The sequence below is a fragment of the Hyperolius riggenbachi genome, chromosome 12 (genome assembly GCF_040937935.1).
Source record: "Hyperolius riggenbachi isolate aHypRig1 chromosome 12, aHypRig1.pri, whole genome shotgun sequence".
NCBI lineage: Eukaryota > Metazoa > Chordata > Amphibia > Anura > Hyperoliidae > Hyperolius > Hyperolius riggenbachi.
Genome location: NC_090657.1, coordinates 104,396,723 through 104,418,845, shown reverse-complemented (window position 1 = coordinate 104,418,845; position 22,123 = coordinate 104,396,723). Strand labels below are relative to the sequence as shown.

Genomic DNA, 22,123 nt, shown 5'->3' with positions numbered 1-22,123 from the left:
CTCCCCAGGCTTTTTTAGTTCCATCCAGCTAGTTTTGGTAAGCACCCGGCTGTCATATGGATAGATAGATATATATACATACACACATACACAATAACATCTATGCTCTAAGAATAAAGCCTGATGTGTAGCTGTGTCACTAATCGAGTTGGAAATAATTCAGGGTTAATGCTGGTTTATGCAAATTTATGCACTCCCTTTGCTCATGAAATCAAATAATTTGATATGTTGTTAAAATTTGGTTTGGTGACTACAAATTAAAGGGTACCTGAGATGGATGAAAATAATTTTTTTTTTTATACTTACCTGGGGCTTCCTCTAGCCCCCTACAGGCTAATCCAGTCGTTGTTGTCCTCCTCCGCCAGCTGGATCTTCTGCTATGAGTCCAGGTAATTCAGCCAGTCAGCGTAGTCCGGCCGCATGCTGCTCCCACAGCCAGGTACATTCTGCACCTGCGCAATAGTGCTGCGCAGGTGTAGTACGCTCCCAGCGGCGGAGTGTGTGCATGTGCACTATGCCGGACTGGCTCAAGTACCTGGACCCATAGCAGAAGATCCAGGTGGTGGAGGAGGACAGCGAGGGACTGATTAGCCTGAAGGAGGCTGGAGGAAGCCACAGGTATGTATACAACTTTAATTTTATCTCTCAGGTTTACTTTGTTACACAGTAGTACTAAACTCTACATATGCACTCCCCGCAGAGCTGCAGGGAATCCACTGTAAATGTTGTACACATTGAACACAGGTTTCTCCTGCAGAGTACCTGCACATCACTATTAAAATGTACCCACAGTTATATTGCCTAGGGCCTGATAGATGTTCTTTGTTTCTGTCTTCCACAAGTACTCTTACCAAGGTCTAGTTTTAGTCTATGACTAAAAGTATTAGAGGCAGAAGATCAGCCGGCTAGCCAGGTAACTGGTATTGTTTAAAAGGGAATAAAAATGGCAACCTCCATATCCCTCTCACTTCAGTCGTATTTTAAAATTCCTAAGCGTTAGCAGTTAAGAGATGCATTTCATGTTACATACTTTCAATCAACAAAATTGTAATATGCAAATTAGAGGAGTCAGAGTCGGTGGATTTTTGTCCTGACTCCACAGCCCTGGTTTTTTATTAGCTTCAAAAACAGAAACGGCAAAACAAACAGCATCAAGATTAAGAAAAGAGAAATAGTGCACATAGTTAAGTAGTAGAATACTTACTGTCCATAAGCAAAATTATACATCAAATAGAATGCCTCTGAAGTACAAGTAGACGACAAAAACCCAGGAAGAAGCAAAGTCATCCTTGCAAGTGGAAATGAAGACAACACTAAGGCCTCTTTTCCATGGACAGTTGATAGGCAGTGAAATATCTCTCAAACTTTCACAACTGGTCACTGCTGCCTGGTAACTGCTTGCTGAGCACACTGTTTAACTGCTCGTGGAAAAAAGGACTAACTGAAAAATGTTCTAGAAACAGAAGCAGTCAGCCCATATTCAATGAGCAAAAGAGGTCTAGAAAAGGACTCAGCGCCACAGAAGCACCCCTTCCAGGAAGCACAGAACATAAAGCAGCTTTGGTGGTGTTGTCAGAGTTGAAAGCTTGATGACAAATTTGATGCAAATTGTAGGCTACCTGTAATTGGGCCAGTAAAAGTAGACCAGAAGTTAATTTGATTGCTGCACACAATTTGTATGCAAGTCAGAACTGCTAGCATCTTATTGGGCATCTCCGACTGCTAGTTAATTGGCTAGGAGGTTCCGGATTAGATTGTCCCACTAGAAAGTTACAGCTGAATCCCTGCGAATTCCAGTTCCTGTCATGTTGCACATTCATTGTTTTCATAAATTTGGCTATTTTTTGGGTCTTGTTTCTGAAAATGATAAAATATGTCTGTGAATACAGTATATCAAATTACCCATCAGGCTTGTTTAAAAACAATATGCCTTGGCTAATTTGACTGCAAAGTTAGGTTGTGGTTGTCCAATAATGAATACCTCCTGAAGCTGGAGAACCGTTCCGGCGTCAGGGCTGTTTAGTCAGCAGCAATTTGTGGTTAGCTGGAGTCAGTCGGCAAAAAGGTACCAGCTCTGGAGCTTCCCCTTGTCCTCCATCTTCTCTGTACCCGAGGAGCTGCCCTATTACTGGGAATGCTATGCCTGCATTTTGACATATGCTGATCCTACTAATTTATACTGTCTTGATAAAAACAGTAAGTATAGCCTTTTTTTTTTTTTTTTTAAATAAGTCTTTTGTTTATACTTAACCCCCCTGGCGTTCTGATTATTTCCAGATTTAAGGTCTAAGAGCCATAATATTTTTTCACAAGCTTTTAGACTCTAAAAACAAGAAAAAAACATTACAGAGAGGTCTGCAGCAGCTCCTGCAGGAAACTCACTCAGGCGTGGGATTACCACCCTGTTCTGCGGATTTCCATCCCGAGCCTGACTCGGGATTAAGGCTACGGAGGTTAATGGTCATTGAACGCTTGTTGTTTACCAAATAAAATAATAAATAACACAATGAAATAGGCTTTTCCATAGATTTTGGATCCAAACAGTCACTTAATTATTATTATTATTATTATGGCAAAATCTGCAGCGTTTTACAGAGTACATAGCCATGTCACTGTCTCTCAGAGGAGCTCACAGTCTAATCTCTACCATTGTAATATGTCCATAGTCTAGGGCCAATTTTAGGGGGAAGCCAATTAATTATCTGTATGTTTTTGGGAGGTGCGAGGAAACCAGAGTTCCTGGAGTAAACCCACACAGACACACGGGGTCAACATACAAACTCAGTGCAGATTGCAAAGGGAGAGTACTATCTACTATGTTGGAATATTTACGTTGACAATGACAGGCTTGGACAGCCAACGTAGTGGCTGTCCAAGGAAGTGCGTCGGGTTCCTAGCTAGTACTTCTTTGGGTTGTTCTAAAGAACAGACACGTTGATTTAAAGCGCACCTGAACTCAGAACTTCCTCTCAGCTCTAAAATATACACAACAGCATTATAACCTTTAAAGGGGGAATTAAACAGGCTAAACTCTCTAAATACATATAGGGTGCATTTCTCTGTTTTCCTTCTGTCATGTGCAAGAGTTCAGGTCCACTTTAAAATTCCTGAGCTTTGGCAGTGCTGAAATGCCTACTGTGTTGTGCTCTTTCAACAAACAAGTACAGTAAATGAGTATATTAAAAACTGAGGAATCGAATGACTCATATACAATGCCAAAGCTCTGTCAGGCACACAGACCTTTCTACCTTTTAAACTTTTGGGTGTAAAGTGTTTACATTTGTGTCCTCATCACTTTGGTTTTTCCTTTGTTGCAGATGTCAAAACAACTCGAGATGTTTAAAAGTAATTTAGAAGAGTTTGCCAGCAAACACAAGCAGGAGATCCGGAAGAATCCGCAGTTCAGAGTGCAGTTCCAGGACATGTGTGCAACCATTGGAGTTGACCCTCTGGCCTGTAGGTCACTGGACTTTTTCCTATTCTTTTTTCATATGTGGTGTTTGTAGTGTGATGTTGTCAGAGAATATTTTACCTGTCACACCTGTGCCTGACCCATAAAGCTTCTATGCAAATGTCCTTACTGCTGTGATGAGATATAAGCAGTAAGTGCATCTCCATGTCAACATTTGGAAGCGCTCGTAAACATCAATCATTTGTAGCTTAAAGGATTACAATAAGGCTATTAAAAAAGGTGAGTTCAACTTACCTGGGAGTTCTAACACTTGCTCAGACGGATCGCTCAGAAACCGCCTCATCAGTCCACCGACAGCGCGTACACACGCGCTACTGTCGCTTGAAAGTCCGCCCCGTGGGAGGGTCTGACGGACCAGTCGTTGGCGGCCGTAGTGCGTGTGTATGCACCTTAACCCTCACTGATAGGAAATTACAGCCATAAAACACTTCCTGTTAGTAAATGGCTTCTGAGAGATAAAACGGATCAATAATTCATAGATATGAGCTCTGTCATAATTCAATGAAGGTGTCATTGAGCAGAGACAATGAAACATTAAAAACCTAAAAACTAGATTTAATTTAAATATAAAATAAAACTGTGGGATATCTAAAAAAAAAGTCATTTTTTGAGGAGGATAAAAACAATTGTTTTTCTCATCAGTTTATTTTCACCTCGGATGTCCTTTAAAGAGAACCAGAGAGGATCAAGAAAAGCTTTTATACATACCTGGGGCTTCCTCCAGCCCCATACGCACGGATCGCTCCCACGCCGCCGTCCTTCGCTGCCTGGATCCGCCGATACTGAGTCCCGTCATTACCGCCAGTCGGTGGGGGCCAATTCTCCGCATCACAGGGGGCTTCCTCCATACAGTTACGCGTGTGACTGCCTACTGCGCAGCCGCATGCGTACGGGTATGGAGGGAGCCCCTGTGATGCGGACAATTGGCCGCGTCCGCCGGAAGTGACAGGCCCAGTACTGGCGGATCCAGGAAGTGGAGGATGGCGGCGTGGGAGCGATCCAGGCTTATGGGGCTGGAAAAAGCCCCAGGTATGTATAAAATCTTTTTCTATTTTAACCTCCCTGGCGTTCTGATTCCCCAGGATTTCCGTGCAAAAAGTGGTTCAATTAATTTCCAATAATTTTCAACCTTTTTTTTTTTTCCAATCAATTTTTTAAAAATATTGAATTCAATACAGGTTATTGTATTGAATTCAACTTAAAAAAAAATGTTTGCAGTGAGATGTTGACGCTGTGTGACCCTGGTGTCATCAACGCCGATCGGCGGGGGACATGTCCTCTCTGAGGGAGAAGCAAAATCCGTACACGGACATGGAAGACGGCACTGGGGAAGCTATCAGAGGTACGTGACGAGGGATCAGCACGCCAATGGTGAGTATAAGACCCAGATGTGAAGGCAGGTGTATAGGGAGCCACATGTAGCCAGGTGTCAGGGTAGCCAGGAGTGTAGCCAGATGTCAGGAGTGTAGCCAGATGTCAGGAGTGTAGCCAGATGTCAGAAGTGTAGCCAGATGTCAGGAGTGTAGCCAGATGCCAGGGTAGCCAGGAGTGTAGCCAGATGTCAGGGTAGTCAGGAGTGTAGCCAGATGTCAGGGTAGCCAGGAGTGTAGCCAGATGTCAGGGTAGCCAGGAGTGTAGCCAGATGTCAGGGTAGCCAAGAGTGTAGCCAGATGTCAGGGTAGCCAGATGTCAGGGTAGCCAGATGTCAGGAGTGTAGCCAGATGTCAGGAGTGTAGCCAGATGTCAGGAGTGTAGCCAGTTATGGGTAGCCAAGTGTGTAGCCAGGTATATAGGGTGCCAGGTGTAGCCAGTTATAGGGAGGTAGGTGTAGCCAGTTATAGGGTGCCAGGTGTAGCCAGGTATATAGGGGAGCCAGGTATATAGGGTGCCAGGTGTAGCCAGGAGTAGAAGGTGCCAGATGTCCCCTCCCTCCCGATCTCCCCCCCTTGATCCTCACTTTTGGGCTGGGGGATCCCCCTCTGCGGGTGGGGGATCCCCCTTCTGTGCGGGGTATTTTGGGCTGGGGGATCCCCCTCTGCGGGTGGGGGATCCCCCTTCTGTGCGGGGTATTTTGGGCTGGGGGATCCCCCTCTGCGGGTGGGGGATCCCCCTTCTGTGCGGGGTATTTTGAGCTGGGGGATCCCCCTTCTGTGCGGGGTATTTTGGGCTGGAGGATCCCCCTCTGCGGGTGGGGGATCCCCCTTCTGTGCGGGGTATTTTGGGCTGGGGGATCCCCCTCTGCGGGTGGGGGATCCCCCTTCTGTGCGGGGTATTTTGAGCTGGGGATCCCCCTCTGCGGGTGGGGGATCCCCCTTCTGTGCGGGGTATTTTGAGCTGGGGGATCCCCCTCTGCGGGTGGGGGGGATCCCCCTTCAGTGCGGCGTGCGGGTGGTCACTACCCCTCCCCCCCTTCCCTGTCTAAGCCCTTTGAGCAAATAGAACTACTCACCCAGGGGCCCTCTCCAGCGCAGCACTTCTTCCTCCATCGCAAAGTCCCGTCTGTTTACAGTTACATTACGAGACTTGGTGACGTCACCAAGTCTCGTAATGTAACTGTAAACAGACGGGACTTTGCGATGGAGGAAGAAGTGCTGCGCTGGAGAGGGCCCCTGGGTGAGTAGTTCTATTTGCTCAAAGGGCTTAGACAGGGAAGGGGGGGGGGAAGCGAGGATGGGGGGGAGGGGTAGAGGCCACCCGCACGCCGCACAGAAGGGGGATCCCCCCACCCGCAGAGGGGGATCCCCCAGCCCAAAATACCCCGCACAGAAGGGGGATCCCCCCACCCGCAGAGGGGGATCCCCCAGCCCAAAATACCCCGCACAGAAGGGGGATCACCCCGCTCGCCCTAGCACATTCTCTCCCTAGGGAGAAGCATGCATCAGCCTTCAGAGGCTGCTGCAGCGCTGCTGATCACAGCGTGAGGGGAAAGTGCAGGACGAGCTGAGCTCGTCCAGAACATTTCCAGCAAGTTTTCTTTGGACGACCTCAGCTCGTCCAGAACGCTAGGCAGGTTAACAATGCATTCCTCACTGGTTCCCTTTAAGCTGCCTGTTGAGTGTAGTTTCCTCCGACAGACAATTGTCCCTCCTCCATCACATCATGAGGTTGTTAGGAAGGGAGCAGCTACCAGTCTTTTTCTCTGTGCCCAGATCATCTGGCCCAGCCCGCTGTTACTTCTGCAACTAAGAGATTAAGGCTAGGTCCACACTAGGCACGGTTGCAGGACGGACACTGCAGTCCGGGATCTGGGGAAATACTACCGGACTGCAAACTGATCCGTTTTCATAAAAAAGTGCATCAGTTTTGCATCAGTTTCTGTTCAGTTTTTTTACCCCAAAACACGGACAGAAAACATCTTTGTCATTAGGAAGGTAGTGGGAGGATTTTTTGGGCCAATAATAAAGTTCAGGCTATCCGTTTTTTCATCCGTTTTTGGTGCTATTTTGCCTGTGGAGATGGAGTTGCGTTTTCTCATTGCTTTTCACTACCCCTGCGTGTATCAGGGTCCTGAACCGTTGCGTGAAAATGCAGCAGATCCGGACCTTCCGTTCAGGTTTTGAGAACGGGTCCCTGCAAACGCAGACGGATCAGTTTTTTTCTTGGGTGAGGACGGCTGCTATTTTTAACAGGGCTGAAAAACGCAGCCACGGATACGTTTCCGGACCTAGTGTGGACTAGCTCTAACTGTGTGGCCCATATGCAATTAACTTTTTCACCTGAATTTTCTCGTAGGAGATAATTTTCATCTTCTCTAAAAAAAAACAAAAACAAAAAAAAAACTTTACAGCATTTTACAATTTAAAAAAATACCCAAAAGTTAGTGAAAAAGTACTCTCAAACTTATTTTGATTGTTTTCTTGCTTGCTGGTGGTTTAAAGGGCATTTAATGACATGGGTGTGAAAATATCAGCTAGGAGAAAAAGGGAATTGCATATGGGCCTTTGTGTCTAGCACTTAAGGTGGCAATACATTTGTAGACTTGCTGGCTGATCAACTATCAGATTCCTCTTTGGGCCTCACGTGGTTGCCGGCAAATTGAACGTGGCGTGTGAGGGACAAGAGTGTGGAGTTCGTGGCGAACAGGTAAATTATTAATGCACGGCCACTGGGGGGAGTTTACATGTATATTTGGGAGGACGTGGCTGGGGGCAACGAGGCAGGGTCATTAGGCCAATTCCCAAAAGATTTCATGCAGAAATCGATTGGGCATTTTTACTTACCTGAGGTCTCTACCAGCCCCTTGCAGACGTCCTGTGCCCGCGTCGGTCCTAAACGATCTTTCGGTCCCCTGCTGTGACTCAGTTTTGCTTTCGGCAACTGAGCCTGTCGCCAACCACTGCGTCTGCCCAACCCTGGCCGTGCGCATCCTCGTTCACGCTCCCGTTGCTGGGAGTGACCGGTGCAGTACAAGAAAATCTTTACTGCGCCTGCGCAGGATGCCCCCGACGACCGGAGCGTGAACGAGGATGTGCGGGGCCAGGGTCGCGCATGGGCAGTGGCTGGCGTTGGGCTCAGTCGCTGAAAGCGAAACTGAGCCGTGGCTGGGGACCGGAGGATCGTTCAAGAGCGGCTCAGACACAGGACGTCTGCTGGGGGTAAGTAAAACTGCCTTTTTTATTTTGTCTTGAGTATCCCTTTAAAGCTACAGATCCGCAGATATTTATGTCCCAGCTTTAGTGTGTATAAAAAAAAATAAGTATTCAACACTTTCTGTGCTCTACCTAGTGTTTCTATAATAGGGATAGTCAGTCAGTGAGATGCAAATAATTCCGAGTTGATCCAGTATCGTGCAAACTCTGTAAGTAAATGTAGGCAGCTTGAAAATGGACCAATTGAATTCCACTATGGCAAATTTTGATTGATCCAGTTGTGAAAATTTGGATTCAAAATTTTGTATAACCTTGCATCGGCTCAAAATTTGCATTTCACTGATCAGCTTGCGCTTTTATAACAAAGATGGAAGAGCCATGAGAAATGGAATCTTGCAGGCTGGGTAAGTAATTAGAGCTACACATGACATTTGTACACACATGGGAATGGTGTGGGGAGGGTTAAATGCTTTAATACATGCTGAGCAGTGAGGGAACTAGGCAGGAAGATAAGACTGCTGAACCGCAGTGTCCATAAAGTGTTAAGCCTCGTACACACATATGAGACATGCTACCCGGGATCAGGACACAGCCACATTGCAGGGCTGAGGCTGTATGGACGTGTTGCTATCCTCCTGCGTGCATTCTGTTGCTATGCTGGGGAGGGGGAGAGAGCAGTGCTCTCGGCCAGAGCTCACACGAGTTGGTCCTCCGGGCTGATTGCTGGCAGTGGTGTCGGGGCATCTAGTACTTTCAATATATTTATTTGAGGGTAGGAACACACTAGGCAGAATCGCATGAGTTTTCCCCATAGCACATAGTGGAAAATGCATATGCGATTCTGCCTAGTGTGTTCCTACCCTGAAAGAAGTACAAACGTGCAATGCACAAATTTCTGTTCGTTAATAAAGCAAAATTTATATATTATGTGTGTTTAAAATGTATATGCTAATAGAGGTAAAACTGGAGTTACCGGTGTTTTGACCTGTTTACACATATCCAAAGCTGAACTTTAAAAAAAAAAATGGACTCAAGTTCTACCTTATACTACTTAGTTTGTGAAGCATTCTTGATAGGTTCCTATGGGAAATCCAACAGGTGTTGCAACTGGACTGATAGAGGATAAACAGAGGCACTATAAAGAATAAAATACACTAAAAACCGTTTAAAAGGGTGAGGGCAGTGGTGGACTTACCTCCCAACAGATGACACAGTGGCTTCAATTCATCAAAGGTTGTTTGATAACAAGTTGTTAAAATACCGCATTCAGTATTTTAGACTTGTGTGTGTGCTAATTCATCAATATTTTCATAGGTGCGGTAATTTACTGAAGCCCATTGATAAAATCCTTATTAGGTAACGGTTCTCCGTGCAGTGAGGGCATTACGATAGAAAAGAGGCATCCCCAACATCCCTTTAAATGTGCATGTTATACTGCCTCTGATTGCTCTGAATCTGCTCTTAATCTGTTACATTAGTTTTAACATTTTATTCAATTACCACAGCTTACATGAACTGCCAAGAAAAATTACACATGCCCTGCTTACGTGATAGTTTCCACTAGCTCCAGTGCAATTCAAGCTGGAACTGAAGGGGTTACACTACCGAAAGGTGACAGGATAACATCTTTTGTCCTTTTCTCTCTGCTCGCTGCCTGGGGGTAAGAAAACAAGACCCTTCCACAGAGCCTGCGCTTCCTATCATGGAGGAGACAGTGCTTGCAGAGGAGAGACAACTGCCGCTATTTGCTCTCTGAGGCTATCAGTCAGAGGGATATCCACATGCAAGGCATTCGAAGCTGGTTACCGAATCCTGTAACATTGATGAATTGACATCTACATGTGTTGAGGTATTTACTGCACAAGTCGGTAATTTACCTCACTGCTCAGTAATTGTAGCTTTCCCAGGGTCGTCTCCAGGACAGCAACCCAGATGAGAGATGATCCCTCTATTCACTGCTGGACAGGAAAAGGTTAAAAACGTACAGCACCAATAGAACGTATATAAGGACACTCCAGCTTACCCTAATCAGTTTGTTTCCTGTCCACGGAAGGAGAAGGTGCTGGAGACTGCTGCCGGGCGGTCTGAAGGGCTGATGCCAGGTGGCAGGGTCCTGGGTAGTCCATTCCTCCCTTGTATGCGGCTGATCAGAGCGAGTCAGTGCGGAGGAATGGCTGCCGGAGATTACAGAAGCCGAGTTCTGTCTGCATTTTGAAGTGGATGTGCGCGCGCACGGGGACCCGGACGTGGTGATTGGTTGCTGCCTAGTCAGGTGACTAGGAAGTGACGTCAGGACTCGGCTCAGCGCGGACCGGAAGTGGGGTCAGCGTTTACTTCCTGGTGCTGCGAGATGCAGGTAACTCCTTCAGCGCTGGCGGAGAAGCGCTGAAGGGTGATATTTAAACACAGGGGAACTTATGTTTGGGGGCAAGTGTCCGGAGGAAGGGTTTTTTTTTTTTGCGGACACATTTACTGTTTTTAAGCCTGCCTGCCCTGTCGAACATTGTGCATGATGGAGTCGACAGAGGCAGGTCAGGAGGCTGCTGCTGCCACTACAATTGATGCTCCTACCCCTGCTGGTTCTGTGGTATGTGAGGCTTCTATGAGGCTATGTTAGGTTGGCACATTGGGGGGGTGTTTTTTACTGATAGACTCTTCCCCTGTTTTTTTTCAATTAAAGACTGGGAAGTCTGCAAAGGGGAAAGATCCCAAGAAGGATACTCAGGGGGTCTCTCACTCTGGGTCATCTTCCTCCCGCCAATCTGCTCCTCCTGCCTCTAAAACTAAACCGAAATGTGTTCTTTGTGGTGTAAAGATTCCTGCTGATAGTACAAGGCCTATCTGTAAGGGTTGTACCCAGGAGGTCGTTAAAGAAGAGTCTCCTGCAGTATTCAATGATTTACTAGGATGGATGAAGTCAGAGATAGCCTCCACTTTTCAATCTTTAAAGGATTCCTCAAATGTGGCTTCCACATCAGCATTACCTGGCTCTTTCCCCGCTACATCTATGGCGCCCTCGTCTCCTTTTAGATTGCCCCCTCCTTCCCCGGGGGAGTCTGTCCCTCTTAGTTTGACCGACAGGCATTTGGCGCAAGTATCTAAAAGGAGGCGCAGTGGTGGCGATTCAGAAGTTGAGCTGTCTGAAGGTGAGATCTCTTCTCTTGAGGAAATGTCTGGCTCAGAAGAAGAGACGGTGCCTGTGGCTGAAAATACAAAATCCCCAGAAGTTTGCGTTCTCTACAGATCATATGGATGAATTATTAAGTGCTATGTATGCGACCATGGATATAAAAGAGGAGGAAAAGTCGCTTTCTGCCCTAGACAAGATGTATCAAAGTTTAGCAGATAAACATACAAATGTGATTCCCGTCCATTCCACATTGAAAGATATGATTAAAAAAGAGTGGGAGGTTCCTGAAAAAAGGGTTTTTTGGCCTAGAGCTTTGAATAAACGTTTTCCCTATAATACGGACGATCAAAAGAATTGGGGTCCCGTGCCAAAGTTAGATCCTTCCTTATCGAAAATATCTAGAAAGACTGCACTACAGTTTGAAGATTTTGGAGTTCTGAAGGATCCATTAGATAAGAAGGTTGACAATCTTCTGAGGCGTACATGGGAATCCTCTACCTTATTATTTAAACCTACCATTGCAGCTACTGCCTTTTCTAGAGCTCTTAAAGTTTGGCTCAAACAAATGGAGGCTCATATTGCAGGGGGCACGGCCAGAGAGGTTATGTTGAAATCCTTTCCTAACATTTTTCACTGTATAAATTATTTTATGTGATGCAGCCGATGAATCAGTTAGGCTTACAGCCAGGACCTCGGCTCTCGCCAATTCAGCTAGAAGGGGGATTTGGGTGAGGACTTGGGATGGTGATATGTCTTCCAAAGTAAAGTTATGTGGTATTCCTTGTGAAGGTACCTTTCTATTCGGTTCCAAATTAGCAGAAACGTTGGAAAGGTCAGCAGATTCTAAAAAGAATTTTCCTGAGAAAAAGCGTGTGTTTAAATTTAAACGCTCCTTTCGTTTCTCCAGAGGCCCCGATTCCAATTTTCGGTCAGGGAGAAGACAGTAGAGGTCCCAAAAAGAGCAGAAGGGAAAATCTTCCTTTCTCCCCAATTCCTCTAACCAACCTAAGAAACAATGACGCCAGGATTCCGGTGGGGGGAAGGTTGGCTCACTTCATAGAAAATTGGCAGACTCTTTTCCACAACAAATGGCTCATAACAATTGTTCAGGAGGGTTACAGGTTAGAGTTTACAGAGAATCCCCCACTAAGATATTTTGTGACCCCACCTCCGGTGTCTCCAGTAATGTCCTCAGCTCTAGACATGGCAGTAACAGATCTATTCGAGAAACAGGTGATAAGAAGAGTTCAGTTGTGTCAAGAGAAAAGAGGGTTTTATTCCCCAGTTTTCCTAGTTCAAAAACATCAGGGAGATTTCAGACTATTTCTGAACCTAAAGATTCTCAACAGATCAATCAAATATCGAAAATTCAAAATGGACAACATCCAGTCGGTCCTAGGTCTTCTGCAGGAAGGCTCCTTCATAGCCTCACTGGACCTTCAGGACGCTTACCTTCATCTACCAATACACCCAGAATCACAAGCATTCCTGAGGTTTGCGGTTCATCAGTCAGGGGAGGTAAGACATTATCAATTCACGGCTTTGCCATTTGGGTTGTCCTCAGCTCCTTGGCTCTTTACTAAGACAATGTCAGAAGTATTAGCCCACTTAAGACTTTCCGGGATTCAAATCATCGGCTACCTTGATGACCTATTTTTTTGGGGTAACTCTCCTATGTCAGTATCCCATATGATTCAGACCTCAGTGAGCGTTCTGCAATCCCTGGGCTGGGTCATTAACTGGAAAAAATCTTCTATACTGCCATCTCAGTCTATGGTTTTTTTGGGATTTCAGTTGAACACTGTTGAACAGAGGGTTTATTTGCCTTTACAGAAACAGGAACTGCTTCTAACAAATGTGTTTTCCTTCCAGGAGGTTTCTTCCATCTCTATAAGGGGAGCTATGTCCTTACTCGGTCTTATGACATCCTCCTTCCCGGCTGTCCAGTGGGGCCAACTGCATACACGACATCTCCAACACTGGATCCTTCAGGTTTGGAACAAGAAATTGCTCTCTTTAGACAAAAGGGTGTTGATCCCGCATTATGTAAAAACCTCTGTGCTATGGTGGACAGACAGGGTGCATCTTTCAGAAGGCAGACTATGGGACTTCCCGGTTCAAAAAGTAATTACCACGGATGCGAGCATGTGGGGGTGGGGGGCCCACATGGACGAGAATCCAGTGCAGGGAGTTTGGAGCAGGACTATCGGGAGGAGACACTCCAATCTCAGAGAATTGGAGGCAGTAAGAAGAGCTTTGTTGCATTTTCAGGCAGACATTATAGGTCACCATGTGCTAATAAGGTCAGACAACAACACTGTAGTAGCCCACCTGAATCATCAGGGGGGTACAAGGAGCAGGTCCTTCTCATTGCAGGCGGAAAGGATCCTTCTGTGGGCCGAGAAAAAATTGTTCTCCTTAAGGGCAGTTCACTTAAAGGGGACTTTAAATCAGTTGGCAGATTATCTGAGCAGGTCACAGTTGAGTCAGGACGAGTGGTCCCTGAATCTAGAGATCTTTCTGGAATTAGTGGACAAGTGGGGGCAGCCGTCAATAGACTTATTTGCAACCAAGCAGAATGCGAAGTGTCAAATGTTTTGCTCTCTGTGTCCCCTCGAGAAACCATGGGCAGTGGACGCGTTTTCTCTGAAGTGGGAGTATCCTCTTCTCTATGCCTTTCCTCCCTTCAGTCTCATTTCCAGGACGCTCAGGAAGATTATCCGGGACAAAGCTCTGGCAGTGGTGATAGCCCCATTCTGGCCAAAGAGACCCTGGTTCTCTCTACTGAGGAAGCTTGCTGTAGCCGAGCCGTTTATACTACCGATCAGGCCGGATCTGTTGACACAGGGCCCGGTATGTCATCCGCAGGTAAACATGCTGCACCTAGCAGCGTGGAAACTGAATGGGAGCTTCTCAGAGGTAAGGGGTTTTCAAGAGACTTATCAGATACACTACTTCAGAGCAGAAAATTAGTGACCAGAAAGATCTACGAGAAAGTTTGGAGAATTTATTGTTCTTGGTGTAAGGACAATAACATGGACAGACAGCAATCCCTTTCTGTTTTAGAGTTTCTTCAGGCTGGACTAAAGAAGGGATTGAGTGCAAGTACACTGAAAGTGCAAACATCAGCTCTTAGTGTTTTCCTACAAAGAAAACTGGCGGAGGAAGAATTCTTCATTAGATTTTTCAGGGCCATTCAGAGGATTAGACCACTTGTAAAGACATTTGTCCCTCCTTGGGATTTGAGCTTGGTTCTGGAGACTTTAATGGAACCCCCCTTTGAACCAATTGATGAAATTTCAGAAAAGATTCTAACTATTAAGACTGCCTTTTTACTGGCTATCTCTTCTGCCAGGAGGGTGGGAGAAATTCAAGCCTTGTCCATCTCAGAACCCTATTTATTGATTACTGATGATAGAATTACACTCTGTTTAGATCCTGCCTTTATTCCTAAAGTTTGTTCACGGTTTCATCGAGGTCAGGAGATATATTTACCATCTTTCTGTGATAATCCAAGTAATGAAAAGGAAAGACAGCTACATTGTTTAGACATTAGACGTTGTGTACTTCAGTATCTGGAGATGACTAAAGCATGGAGAAAAACAAGAGCCTTATTTGTACTGTTTTCAGGTCTAAACACGGGGAATCAGGCATCTAAAGCATCCATTTCTAGATGGATAAGACAATGCATTTCCATGTCATATCAGGTGAAAGGTCTTCAGGTTCCGTCCTTACTGAAAGCTCATTCTACACGGTCAGTTTCTGCCTCTTGGGCGGAGAAAGCTGGTGTTTCTATTGACCAGATCTGTAGAGCAGCCACCTGGTCAAGTGGTAATACTTTTGTAAAGCACTATAGGTTAGATGTGTCAGCTAGTTCCGATTTGTCATTCGGAAGAAGAGTTTTGCAAGCCGTTGTCCCTCCCTGATACGGTAATCTCTGTATCTCATCTGGGTTGCTGTCCTGGAGACGACCCTGGGAAAGACACTAGTTACTTACGGTAACGTCTTTTCCAGGAGTCGGAAGGACAGCACCCAAACTACCCACCCATAAAAAAAAAAAAAAAAAAAAAAAGTTAAGCATTATATGGTCATCTCTGTTATTACTGATTAGGGTAAGCTGGAGTGTCCTTATATACGTTCTATTGGTGCTGTACGTTTTTAACCTTTTCCTGTCCAGCAGTGAATGGAGGGATCATCTCTCATCTGGGTTGCTGTCCTTCCGACTCCCGGAAAAGACGTTACCGTAAGTAACTAGTGTCTTTTCACACGGTAACAGCCTTGATGAATTGACATTTTCCTAAGTGCTTGTTAAATTCAGCTGTTTTCAGCATTACCAAATGCAGTAATGCTTGATGAATTGAAACCAGTGGAACTATTTCAGTACAGAAATTGGAATTTTACTCCACTTTGTTGTGACACGTTTTGTGGGTCAAACCCGCTTCCTCAAGCAATAGGGGAGTAACTGCGAGAAGTCTCTCAGTGCATGGGCACTTCTCACAGTTGCCTGAGGAAGCGGCTCGACACGTGAAACACGTTGCAACAAAGTGGAGTACGATTCCAATGAAATTGTGTTCTATACTGAAATAGACCCATTCTGTCATCTGTTGGGACGCAAGACCACCACTGCCTCCTATATCAGTCTAGTTTTTGTCCACTCTTGGTGGAGGGGTGTCACTCCTTTCTTGCTACTACAGAGAGCGACTTCTTAACCTGAGTGGGGTTGGGTCTAATCTCCCCATCTGCATTTACAGTGCCAACGTGGTAACCCATACTTGTATTTCAGCTGTCAAAGTTTTGTCTCCTGCAACAAGCCTTTAGACCTACACCATAGTGGGCTCTCTTTATGCACCAACCCTGTGAGGCTACCATGCGACATCAAGTCTGCTGTTCAGACGTTACCCATCTTCCCTCCTCTTCCATTTCATCATACTGCATCCTTAAATTTCTCATGCTGTATCCACAACAGATTTTGTTGTAACTATGCAGCCCCCCCCCCCCCCCCACACACACACACACATCTCTGGCCTCCCCTCTAGCAATCCGCTGTAGGGGGCCGCTCTTGTCTAATGGCTTTTGTTCACTCTGCATTTGCTATGAAGTTCCTGCAGTGTGGCGCTGCTTGCTTATCCTCCCTCATCCCTCTCAGGAGCAGCATGCTTGTACAGTGATTGTTCCAAAACTGCTGTCCAAATATCGTGCCAGGTGACAATAGCATAGCACAAAGGGAACTCCCAGATTTAGCTGTAGTTATATGGTAGCTCAGTAGAGCAGTTTTAAACGATAAACATGGATAACGTTTAAAAATATAATGTACTATATTTCATTTAAATATTCGTTATTATAAAGTTATAATTCATTAAATAATGTTCATGAAATCGGCAATTGTGAAAACGTTAATCTTCCGTTTAAAAAGTGAAATGTATAATAACGTTTAAAAAAAAATTAGTAAGTAACCCTCCCTGTACCTACCCCTAACCCCTAGACCCCACTGGTGGTGCCTAAACCTAAGACCCCCCTGGTGGTGCCTAAACCTAAGACCCCCCTGGTGGTGCCTAAACCTAAGACCCCCCCTGGGGATGCCTAAACCTAAGACCCCCCCTGGGGATGCCTAAACCTAAGACCCCCCCTGGGGATGCCTAAATCTAAGACCCCCCCCCTGGGGATGCCTAAATCTAAGACCCCCCCCTGGGGATGCCTAAACCTAAGACCCCCCCTGGTGGTGCCTAAACCTAAGACCCCCCCTGGTGGTGCCTAAACCTAAGACCCCCCCTGGTGGTGCCTAAACCTAAGACCCCCCCTGGTGGTGCCTAAACCTAAGACCCCCCCTGGTGGTGCCTAAACCTAAGACCCCCCCTGGTGGTGCCTAAACCTAAGACCCCCCCTGGTGGTGCCTAAACCTAAGACCCCCCCCTGGTGGTGCCTAAACCTAAGACCCCCCCTGGTGGTGCCTAAACCTAAGACCCCCCCTGGTGGTGCCTAAACCTAAGACCCCCCCTGGTGGTGCCTAAACCTAAGACCCCCCCTGGTGGTGCCTAAACCTAAGACCCCCCCTGGTGGTGCCTAAACCTAAGACCCTCCTTAGTGATCACTGTATTGTGTGTAGAATAATGTTTTAGAAACAGTAAGGGATAAAATATATTACAATTTACGTTACGTACTGATCGCTTTATTTTGTGAATAATGTTTTACAAACAGTAAGGGATAACATTTAAAATAATGTTTTATTGAAATAGGAAACGTAAATCATCACAAGCAGTTATAAAACATTAAAAATCTTCGGGCGCCCTTGGAAAAACGTTATTATTCTCGGGCACCCTTTTTTCCCGTTCGGCGCCCAGTAAACGATATTTATTATGGGAGTGAATGGCGGCGCCCGATTTGTCCACTAGCCTCCTGCGCCCTTTTTTACTTTTACCCCATAACACACAGAGCGACAGGCTAAAAGAGGCTCTGCACAGGACAGCCAAACTGCATTTTGTGTATGGCAACTTTCAAGGAAGTGGGTTTGTTTTATTACTTGGAAGAGGGACTGAGGATGTGAGCAGGAAAACCTTTCTGGCCTTTAATCTTGGTGGCGTCTTTGTAAAATTAATAATTCTGCTTGGACCTCTCTTATGGCAATCAGTCAGCTGAACATTTAAAGATCAATAATTATGAAAAACCCACATGGATTTTCCACAAGGATCTGACTACTGAGATGATTACTGTGTGAATAAAGATTTTACGCCTTGTAAGGTTATTAAGTGTTGTTGTTGCTTTTGTTTTGTCAGCTGGGAAAGGCTTCTGGTCAGAAATGTTGGGAGTCGGTGACTTTTATTATGAGCTGGGAGTGCAGATAGTGGAAGTGTGCCTGGCGCTCAAGCACCAGAATGGAGGTGAGTGAAAGTATTTACTTTAAAGTGGATCCGAGATAAACTTTTACTCATTGCATAATTGTGTTCCTTTCATATAGTTTATAGGGCATTCCTCAAGCCAAATACTTTTTTTACTTTAATTTCCTATAAACTAAACAAGCCTTGCCCACAGCTTTTTCCAGTGCCTTGGCACCTGGAGACCCATGTAGCAAGGGCTTATGGGAGCTCAGTCTGGGGAGGAGGAGGAGGTGTTACTGGTCAGAGATTTCAGAGGCAGAGGGGAGTCAAGTTTTTACAGGCTGAGGGCTGGAGATACAGATCAGCTTGCCTGTGTGTAATAAAGACAAGCAGAACATGGCTACTCTCATTGTATCACAGGAAGAAATGATCATATACTGTTGAAGCTGTTTGCAGCTAGATTTGCTGTGTAAACTATCTAAACTTTAGATAAGATATATAGACCAGTTACTTGTTATAGTTTTTCATCTCAGATCCGCTTTAATGTCATTGCAATTTATAATATTGTCATCAGCTACTGAATGTACATTTTTTTTTCATGGTTCACCTGGGGTTGTAAATCAAATGATAATATAAACAATGCTAGTATTCAATTGTATTAGTGATCAGTATAAGTATACTAAAGCTTCATTCATACGGGAGGCTGATGGTGGTGAATTGCAGGGCTGTGGAGTCTGTACAAAAAAATCTTCCGACTCCTCGGTTTATGAAACTCCAACGCCGACTCCTCAACTCCGACTCCTTAGTCTAATACTTAACAGGGCTGTGGATTTTGTACAAAAATCATCCGACTCCTCAGTTTATGAAATCAACGACTCCAACTCCGGGTGCCCAAAATTGGCCCGACTCCATAGGTGCCCCCCTTCCCACCAGGTATCTGGTAGCCAGATGTCGTACCTCAGCCCCCAAACCTTCCCCTCCCCCTTCCATTTTAGGCGGCCAGATGTGCCTCTTCAGTAGTACACAATCACTGATGTACACAGTATTGGGTAGCCAGGTGCTCCCTCCATTCTTCGGTTGCTAGAAGTTACCCCCAAGTATTAGGTAGCCAGACGTTACCCCCAAGTATTAGGTAGCCAGAGGGAGCATCCCAAGTACTGGGTAGCCAGAGGTGCACCCCCTTCTTTCCTGCTAATAGGTAGCCAGTATTAGACAGTCAGAGACACAACTATGATTAGGTAGCCATGTGTGCCCCCAGACGTTCCCTCCCAATGTTGGGTAACCAGAGGTGCCCCCCAGGTATTAGGAAGCCAGAAGTATCTACTAGTGTCATAGAGCAGAATTTAAAGTGGCCTCAGATCAAACTCGCAGATCGTGATCGGATTAGCACAACATCCCAAAAAAACAAGATTATCGGTTCCACATATCCACACTTGTGGATTAAGCAGGCCTATTTCATAGAGGGGTCCCTACCCTTACAGTGGATGAGCTGTGGGTTTTGAAAAATGCACTGTGTAAAACACACATGTGTGCTTTTTTTTTTCATGCAGCCCATAGACTTTCATTATAGGCAAAAACACTAGCGATTTTGCCTAGTGTGCTCCTGGCCTAAATTCTGCTCTGTGATTCTTAGGTAGCCAGACACGCACCAGTATTAGGTAGCCAGGTGAGCCAGTAATAGCATGCCAATGTCCCCTCCCCCCAGTATTACATCGCCAGGTGTGCCTCCAGTATTAGGTAATCAGGTCCCCCGTCCATACACAGTATTTGGTAGCCAGAGGCCCCCCCCCCAGGTGTTAGGTAGCCAGGTGTGCCCCCATGTATTATAGGGAACCTTAACTGAAAACGAAGTGTTTCACTTACCTGGGGCTTCCACTGGCCCCCTGCAAAGGTCCTGCGCCCGCATGGTCACTCGCTGATCATGTGGTCCCCCTCCGTGGCGGGCACCGGACATCTTCAGGGGGCTGGTGGAAGCCCCAGGTAAGTGAAACTTTTTGTTTAAGGTACAGTTAAAGTTCCCTTTAAGTAGCCAGAGGTGCCCCCCAATATTAGATACCCAGAGGTGCCTCCCAATTATTAGGTAACCAGAGATGTCCCCCTTCTCCAGTATTAGGTAAACAAAGGTGCACCTCTGTGTTATGTAGCCAGTGTTGCCCTCCAGTATTAGGGTGCAAGAAGACCTCTGGCTATCTAATACCCGGGAGGCACCTCTGGCCACCTAATACTATTTAGTGCCAACCCCCCCCAGGTATTGGGTAGCAAGGAGTACCCCCAATATTAGGTAGCCAGGTCCCGTCCCCCCCCCCCTCCATTTGAGCTGGCCAGAGATGCCTTTCCAGATAACTGGTCTGCCTGGTCAGACCATCACACTATCCACTTCTCCCTCTCAATACCAACTGTCAAAAACCAGTTCAAGAACCAAATAAAATATTGCCACTTAAAAGGGCTAACACCACAACATATCTGAGATAACCAGCAAAGAGAGTCCAGGTTAGCACACCATTGGAAGATTCAAGTTTCTTCAATTTATTGCTTCATAAGCACATAGATATGACAATTGTTTCGGGGCCAACAACGGGTCCCCTTCTTCAGATAGTGCAAACAAACATTTGTTTGCACTATCTGAAGAAGGGGACCCGTTGTTGGCCCCGAAACAATTGTCATATCTATGTGCTTATGAAGCAATAAATTGAAGAAACTTGAATCTTCCAATGGTGTGCTAACCTGGACTCTCTTTGCTGGTTATAATTTTGGATGTTTGGGCTCAGCATCCACAGGCTACAGCACCCACATCAGGGCAAGGTGTGCCACCTCTACAATACTATAACATATCTGAGATAGAGATCACCTCAGCTTTGATGAATTGACTTGACCAGCTTGGACCCTGATACTCTGGTGTTTAAATACAACAAATGTGGTGTTCATGTTTGAGATCATTGCTCCTCTGTGCACCAAATGTCTTACTCCACACCATGATGCACAGTGGTTTGATAACTCTATAAAAGAGCTGATAGGACTAGGCTGAAAACTTGACTGTGGCGCAAATCTTAGTCCCCAGAAGACAAACATGCCTTAATCCTCCACTTGAACTACCAAAAGGTAATCGCTGAGAAAGTCATCCTTTCTATCACATGAGATTGCGAATGCAGTTAACAAATCAGCCCAACTGTTCCACACAGTGGAAAAAACTCTGCAACCCAGCATGTCAAAAACGTAATATCCAGTCTTCAAAGGATCTCTGTGACCGATTTACCCATTTCTTCTCAGACAAAGTCTCCGCTATAAGGTCCGCCATCCAACTTCCAGCATCTGAACCTAATATTGCACAGAAGACCATTAGCAGAGACATCGTAACCCCTTGGTCAAAATTCAAAGAAATTGATGAAGAAGTCACATCAGGCATCCTCCTTCACCTCTGCCAAACTACCTGTGACCTGGATCCTGGCCTAACACAGTTCATGTTGAACTGCCCTGACCTTAGGCGAACTACAGCAATGGATCAGTGACAACTGGCTGAAACTAAATGCAGACAAAACGGAGGTCCTTCTGATCGGAGGGCAGCGCATGACAACAAAACAACTTAACTTGCAGTCTTCACCACTGGGAATAGGAGGCACGGATCTACACAGCTCTGATCATGTGCGTAGCCTGGGAGTTATAATTGATGGGGATTTAAACTTCAGAACTCACATCTCTGCTGTGGGGAAATCATCCTATTTTCACCTGAAGAACATCGCAAAAATCAAGCACCTCATCCCCCCAGATCTACCAACCTTAGTTCATGCTTTCATTACATCCCAACTGGACTACTGCAATGCTCTCTACACTGGCCTTCCAAAAAAGAACTTGTACCGCCTAGAGCTGATACAGAATACTGCTGCCAGACTGTTAACCAGCCAACCCCGTCACTGCCACATAACGCAAGTCCTGCACTCCCTTCACTGGCTACCTATAAAATGGAGGGTCCTATTCAAAATCGGCCTACTGACATTTAAATCACTAAATAAACTGGGCCCTGGATACATGAAATAAATGTTGCAGCTGCATAGCAATCCCTGCAATCTCAGATCCAAAGGTTCTAATAATCTAATCCTACCCAGAGTCCACTTGGAAACTTTTG

At 45.7% G+C, this 22,123-nt stretch overlaps 1 protein-coding gene across 2 annotated transcripts in view; it reads left to right on the top strand.

The window, feature by feature from the left end:
- The window catches only part of SNF8 (SNF8 subunit of ESCRT-II), a 62,584-nt gene that overhangs the window by 8,080 nt on the left and 32,381 nt on the right, over nucleotides 1-22,123 (top strand). For both annotated transcript variants that reach the window (XM_068264226.1, XM_068264227.1), the window contains exons 3-4: nucleotides 3,318-3,456; nucleotides 17,962-18,066. In XM_068264226.1, coding sequence (XP_068120327.1) covers nucleotides 3,318-3,456; nucleotides 17,962-18,066 — 244 coding nt within the window. The remainder of the gene's footprint in view (nucleotides 1-3,317; nucleotides 3,457-17,961; nucleotides 18,067-22,123) is intronic.